This window comes from Gracilinanus agilis, chromosome 2 (genome assembly GCF_016433145.1).
Source record: "Gracilinanus agilis isolate LMUSP501 chromosome 2, AgileGrace, whole genome shotgun sequence".
Classification (NCBI taxonomy): Eukaryota; Metazoa; Chordata; class Mammalia; order Didelphimorphia; family Didelphidae; genus Gracilinanus; species Gracilinanus agilis.
This window is the reverse complement of record NC_058131.1, coordinates 678,832,626-678,839,893: the sequence shown is the minus strand read 5'-3', so window position 1 is coordinate 678,839,893 and position 7,268 is coordinate 678,832,626. Positions and strand designations below refer to the sequence as shown.

The 7,268-nt window shown below is 45.9% G+C and overlaps 1 protein-coding gene across 1 annotated transcript in view; it reads left to right on the top strand.

The window, feature by feature from the left end:
• The window catches only part of CD276 (CD276 molecule), a 9,819-nt gene extending 2,895 nt beyond the window's left edge, over nt 1-6,924 (top strand). The window contains exons 3-4 of the mRNA XM_044660261.1: nt 939-1,073; nt 6,499-6,924. Of these exons, the coding sequence (XP_044516196.1) occupies nt 939-1,073; nt 6,499-6,554 (191 nt within the window). The 3' untranslated portion in view covers nt 6,555-6,924. The remainder of the gene's footprint in view (nt 1-938; nt 1,074-6,498) is intronic.
• The last annotated feature ends 344 nt before the right edge of the window (nt 6,925-7,268 follow it).

Sequence of the window (7,268 nt, the reverse complement as noted above, 5' to 3'; positions counted from 1 at the left end):
GAGAGAGAGAGAGAGAGAGAGAGAGAGAGAGAGAGAGAGAGAGAGAGAGAGAGAGAGAAAGAGAGAGAGAGATTTTCCTTTGAGTTTTCTTCTTTTCTCCCACCAACCAAGGTCAGAGATTCCCTTAAGCTCTTCTGGCCCCCCAAGGAAGCGGGAGTGGGGCCTGGTTCTCTCTGTCGGGTTCTTAGTTTCCTGGCTGCCAAAGCCCGTCTTAGCCTGTCTCAAACTCTAAGCTCCAGGTCTATACTGGTCTCTTGACTTGTGCAGAAGTCTTAACGATGCTCTGATTTATTTGTGTCCTTTCCTTTTCTTTGTTGTTTTCACCTCTCTCCCATCTCAAGTGCCTGGATCCTACTTGGCCCCTCATCTCTTCTTCTGCTTGAACTAAGTGCCTTTTCTGCTCACCAGTTCAATGGTTCTCTTATGTGGAGTGGGTAGTGCCTCCTCCACTTTCCTCTTTGGGGATATTCTGGTTTTATTTCTCAGACTGATTTTGTCTACTTCTTGGAGGACAAGGTCTGGGAAGGGAGGGGTGGTTTGTGACCCTCATCTCTACTTGCTCTGCCTTGAAATGCCAACCTCAGTCAGTGCCCCGGGCTTTGCCAGCTGGGACACCCTTTAAAATTAGCCCCGTACACTTCATTTAAGCACATAGGGAGCCACTGAAGGCTCTTTGGTTCTTTTTAGCACATGAGATCTCCTATGTACTAGCTGTACTCTGCAGGACCACACTTGGGTTTGAGGATGGGAAGAGGTCATTGTGGTGGGGATTGGACCTGGCTACTGTGAATTCCCTGCCCTAGAAATGGCTTCAGTTCCCCTTCATCCCCTCAAGGAAGTGGGTGCTGTCTGCTCTTAAAGAACCTCTGTGGGTGTGTGGGAGTTCTTGATTTCTGAAAGGTTCTCGTCTCTGTTCCATCCCTCAATTTCCCCCACAGGCCAAGTGATGACATTCCCACCAGAGGCTCTTTGGGTGACTGTGGGGCTTTCGGTCTGTCTCCTGGGGCTGCTGGTGGCCCTTGCCTATGTGTGCCGGAAGAAAATCAAACAGAGCTGTGAGGAGGAGAAAGCTGGTGAGAGTTTGGGGGTGAGGGAAAAGGGGGTTGGGACTGACTAGGTGTGGGAATGAGTGGGAGCAAGTGTGTGGAATGTAAGTGGGAATGAGCAGATGTCTGTGTTTTGAGGGTGCAAGTGGAGGCCCGGGGGTCTAGGAAGAGGTAGCAGGTAGGGAGAGAGGCAGGACATCAGAGTGATCGAGGGAGGTGACAAGATCTGGACTCGAGTTCTATAACTATATAACCATAGGGTGAGCTTCTCGAATTCTCCGAGCCACCTTCTCCTTACCTGTAAAATGAGGAAAATCGAGGGCTGGATGAGGTAACTCCCAAGGTCTCTTCTGCCTCCAAAGATGCTTTCTGAAATCCTTGGTCCAGTTCAACAAGCAACACACACACACACACACACACACACACACACACACACACACACACATATGCTTGTGTATCACTTGAAGGCAGTGGAAGGAGTTTCCATGCCAGGAATTCCCCATACATGAAGTCACAACCTTAGATCAATCATGCTGGAAGTGGGGAACCAGAGGATAAGCTCGGGGTTCTTGGGAGCCAGAGTCTTCCTGCCTCAGAGAGTTGGGGGCAGCGGGGAGCAAGGTCAGAGCTCGTACCAGAAGAATGATTCCCTCTATTTGGCTGCCCTTTACTTTTAGCATCTGTTTCCATTCACAGAAATTGGACATATGTACAGTTTGTGGGGAGTTTGTATACATTGTCAAGTACGTACGTACAGTGGGGTTCCCTAACCCAGCTGTATCTCTTCATCTTAGCTGGCACCAGCCTTCAAAAATACACACCAATGGGGCAGCTAGTTGGCTCAGTGGTTGGAGAGGTAGGTCTAGTGACTGGAGGTCCTGGGTTCAAATCTGGCCTCAGATACTTCCTAGCTGTGTGACCTTAGGCAAGTCACTTAACCCTCATTACCTAGTCCTTGTCACTCTTCTGCCTTGGGACCAATACTTAGTATTCATTCTAAGATGGAAGGTGAGGGTTTATTTAAAAAGACACACCAATCATTTAATTGACCTTTCTTGAGGACCCCACTTCTAGGGTGCCCAGATCCCTGCTAGCCCCCAAATAAAGGCAAACCGGGGGAGGTAAACACATGCTTTCTGCCATCAGAAACTTAGAGTGTGTCTGGTGAAATGGTGAAGGCACAAAGCAGAGTCATACAGCTCAATGGTAAATCCCTTAATGGGTGGTGCGGGCAGCAAGGTCCAGTGCCCTGGGGAGCTCCTTGTCTGGACCAGGAGATGAGTCACACAGGGATCATTTAGTGAACAATTAAGGGCTATGGGGTGAGACTCAAGCTCTATGTTCTGTAGGAGGATTTCAGGGTGAGGACAGGTCAATGTAGGGAGTCATCAGGGAAGCCTTCCTAGAGGAGAGGGCACTTGAGATGAGCCCCCAAGGGACAAAGAAGATTTGACCTGGAGGAGAGGAGGAAGCAGAATATTCCAGGAGAGGGGAACAGGATGAGTAAAGTTCTTAGGTTTAAAGAGGGAAGGACCCTTGGAGGTCATATAGTTTTACCCTTATTTTATAGAAGAGGAATTTTAGGTCCTGAGAGATTAAACAACTTATCCAAGGTCACATAGGTCCTAAGTAGAAGCAGGAATTGAACTCTGGTCCTCTGACTCTGAAAGCTGTACTCTTTCCCAATGGACAGCGCTAATGTGGAAACCTTAATGAACATGTTTGTGCAGGGACTGTGAGAGGGGCCAAGTGCCCATCATCAGTCCTGCTCAGTGACCTTCCCTATCTATTGGGTGTTTCTGCCAGGGCTGGCTGGCCTCGTAATCAGAAGAGGAGTCCTTAGATGGAGACATAGCATCCTGAATGGCATTAAATTGGAAGGTTGTTGGACAACAGAGTCGGAATCTAGAAAGACCTCAGAATGCTGAAGCATTGGGTTAAAAACCAATGAGATGAATTCTAACATGAATCAAAGGATTCCTGCCTTCGGGTTCAAAAATTTGATCATCCAAATACCCAACATGGGAAAGGCCCAATTCACCCATACCCCATGGGAAAGATATCTGGTGGTTTTAATGGATCTTAAGCTCAACATGAGACAATAATGTAGTGAGCCTTTGGTGCTTCCTGAAGGCAAAGATTATTCCTTGCTAGTAGGTAGCTAGGTGGAAGACTTGAGTTCTGGTCCTGTCCCATATTTAACTCGCTGTGTGACCTTCAGCAAGTCATTTGATTTTCGCCTCAGTTTTCTCATCTGCCAAATGAGGATAATAATAGTGTCTTTACCTAACAGAGATCAAAAGAGATAATATATATATAAAGCACTTTGTAAAACTTAAAAGGATTATTATAATAAGTGCTTGTTCACTGGCTAAATAGTAGAATGTAAAATGAAATTTCTCTAACCTCCCTGGTTCTCGGTGTTATTTCCGAGTATCCAGCCTTAGTGACAGCCTCTAAGTTAAATTCTGTAGCTACTCCTTTCTTTCTGCCTCTCTGGGAAGTGTCCTCTTCATTGTTTTTCAGTTTGACTTGTAGTTCTTGTCTCCTCAGGACTCCACAAGCGAGTATAGCTATTTTCAGTCTGTTCAACAAGATGGCGGTGGGGTGGGAGGAATATTAGTTCTGCTGAACTTTTCCCTGTTTAGACGGAAATCTGGAGTGTCATGTCCCATTCCGGGTGCCACATGTTAGGAAAGATGTTGGCAGACTGGCGCATGGGCAGACAGTTGGAATGAGAGAGGGCAGTGAGGGAGCCTGAAACCACATCAGAGGGGGATTGGCCAAAGAAAAGGGGGTGTTTAATCTGGAGAAGTGAAGACTTGGGTGAGAGTGGGAGCCGTGATGACTGTCTTCAAATATAAAGGTTTGTTCTGTGGAAGAGGGATCAGACTTATTTTTTTTGGCCTCAGAGGGGAGAAGTAGAACCCACAAAAGAAGTCATCTATTGACTGATCATGCATGCAACATTCTGCTCCTGTCTCCCTCCACTCTTCTGCTAAGGTGATGGAAGTTTGTTTTCTTTTCAGTTCTTGGGGAGCGACCATTACTATTACTGGTTTGTCACTCGCTCCAGAGTTGGGCTCCCTTTGGATCATAGTTTCATTACTCTTTTTATAGTCATATATATTCTTCTGTTCTACTTTATTCGACTCAGCACCAGTGGATCCAAATCTTCCCATGCTTCTTGGAATTTTTCATACATGCCATTTCCTGCTGTACAGTTTCATTATGTGACACACATACCACAGTTTCTTTTAGATACTCTTCAGGGCACAGACTTTGTTTTCTGTTTCTTTTGTTTCTATGTGTGTTTTGGTCTACATTCGACCTTGGTTTATGCCTTTGACCTTCTTGAGATCTTTGCCAATAGTGAAAACAAAATGGCCTCCGTTTGACTTAAGATTAAAGCAAGCCCAGGTCATGGAAGATGAGATTGAGTGTGGACAGGGAGGAGCCCAGCCTTAATGAAAGCAGTCTTATGGGGGCAACTGGGTAGCTCAGTGGTGGTGGGGGGCAGCTGGGTAGCTCAGTGGATTGAGAGTCAGGCCTAGAGATGGGAGGTCCTGGGTTCAAATTTGGCCTCAGACACTTCCCAGCTGTGTGACCCTGGGCAAGTCCCTTGACCCCCATTGCCCACCCTTACCACTCTTCCACCTATGAGCCAATACACAGAAGTTAAGGGTTTAAAAAAAATAAAAAATAAAAGCAGTCCTAGTAAGTCCCCAGAAGTATCGTGTAAGGTTCAGAATAAATCACACTTTGCGTCCCACTCTCATCCCCCTGATGTTTGTCTAATTATAATTATAATGTGATTATAATATACTTATAATGAACATGTCTGGTGAATGAGCCTTGAAGGTGCAAAAGAATCACAGAGGGAGAGCCTTGGGTAAGTGTATATGTTTTGGAGGGGATGAGGAGACAGATGGTGGCAGTATGGTTAGACCAATGCCTTTGATTGGGTTGTTGGTAGTTGATGATAGAAGGTGACTTATGGGCTCCTTGCATCCTCATCAACCAGCTGATAGGAGAAACCTTCATCTACTAATCGGCCAATCAATAGATCACTCATCGAGCATTTACTAAATATGCACCCTGTGCCAGACCTTGGCTGAAGTGCTGGGATACTGGGAAAGGCAAAACCAGCCCCTGCCCTTGAGGAGTTGACATTCTAATAGAGGAGACAACATGGAGGAGGAACATAAATATGTGTGCAGCACATCCACGGAGAGCATGATGAAAGATGGAAGGCATGTGAGAATGGAAGGCTCCAGCAGCTGGGAGATGCCTCCTATAGAAGCTGGTGTTTGGGCTGAGTCTTGAAGGAAGCCAAGGAGTCTAAGGCAGAGGCGAGATGGGTGGGAGAACCTTTCAGGCATGGGGTACAGCCAGTACAAAAGCATGGAGATGGGAAATGTCTTTCAGTCACTGTCCAAGACCAGTATCAGAGATTCTCAGTCTTAGGTAAGTCCTGCTCTGACTTTAGAGTGGTTTAAGATCACTTTGGAACCCTTCTAGTACCCTCTGGTGCTTGGTTATATTCTGGTTTATAGCTCACCCATTAGACCAGGAGCTCCCTGAGGGCAAGGAATGTGCTTTCCCTATCAGAATATGAGAGAAAGGACACCCACACCCATGCCCTGTTCCTGTTCCCTCTGTGTGTGTGTGTGTGTGTGTGTGTGTGTGTGTGTGTGTGAGAGAGAGAGAGAGAGAGAGAGAGAGAGAGAGAGAGAGAGAGAGAGAGAAGTATGTATATATTTTAGGAAAATTTACTTTTTCTTTAATAAATTTATCATTTATTTTTCCTCTTGCAATCAATTTCCCCCTCTAATAGATTTGTTACTTATTTATTGTTAACATTCATCTTTTTAAAATTTTGATTTCCAAATTCCCATCCTCCCTCTGGCCCCTTCCCCACTCACTGAGAAGGCAAGCAATATGGTATCAATTATACATGTGAAATTGTGCAAAGCATATTCCTCTATTAGAGGCTAAATATATATTGAAGGAATGAGTAATGGATGAATAAATGAAGGCTGGGTGGATGGATGAGCGGGTAAGTGAATTAATGAATGATAGAAAGGAAAGAGAAAAGAGTGGGTAGGGTAGCTGGGTAGCTGGATAATGAAATAAGAGTTTCGTGGGCAAATGAATGCATGAATGGAGTTTGAAGGGCGAGATGAATTCATGAAAAGGGTGGGTAGATAGATGACTGGACCCATCCATGGGACTCTGGACACTGGTGACAAGGGATAGTAAAATCGCTCAAAACTCTAGTCTGCTTTCAAAGTGGGTGAGACGATAGACGGAGAACATATAGACTGACCCTTGTGACCCTCAGCTTCCCCCTTGCCCTCATAACCCGTTTCCTGCATACCCTGGTGGGGAAGTCCAGTGGTCAGAGAGGGGCTGAGGATGAAGAAGATCTCTGACCACTTCTGTTTTTCAGGGGCCGAGGACCAGGATGGGGATGGAGAAGGATCCAAGACAGGTAGGTCTATCTAGGCACTGTCCTTCCTGAGATTCAGAGGGGAGGGACAATGGGTGACACAGGAATTGAAGAGAAGGAAACTTTCCAGTGTTGGCTCAAAGTAGAAACCCCAATGTTCAGGAGGAAGTCTGATTGACCCCCATTTCTGCCCCCCTGTCAGATGTAGCTCCTAGTCTGATAAGCAGTAACTGTCTACTGGGCTATTAGGTATATCTATGCTTTGGGATGGCAAATTTGTCCTGAGTTGTCGTTGGCCCAAGTCCAACTATATTTGAACAGGAATGAAGCCATGGAGAGTAGCTTAGTAGAAAGAGGGACAGCTAGGTGGCTCTGTGGATAGTGCCAGGCCTGGAGATGGAAGGTTCTGGGTTCAACTATGGCCTTAGATACTTCCTAACTGTGTGACCCTGGGCAAGTCACTTACCCTCAGTTGCCTAGCCCTTATTGTTCTTTTGTCTTATAGTTGGTACCGAGATAGGAGGTAAGGTTTTAGAAAGAAAGAGAGAAAGAAAGAAGGAAGAGACAGAGAAAGGAAAAAGAAAGGAAGGAAAAAAGGAAAGAAAAGGAGGAAGGAAGAGAGAAAAAGAAAGAAAGGAAGGAGAGAGAAAGAAAGAAGAAAAGAAGGAAGAGGTAGCTGTTTAGCTCAGTGGATAGAGAGCCAGACCTAGAGACAGGAGGTCCTGGGTTCAAATTTGCTCTCAGATACTTCCTAGCTATGTGACCCTAGG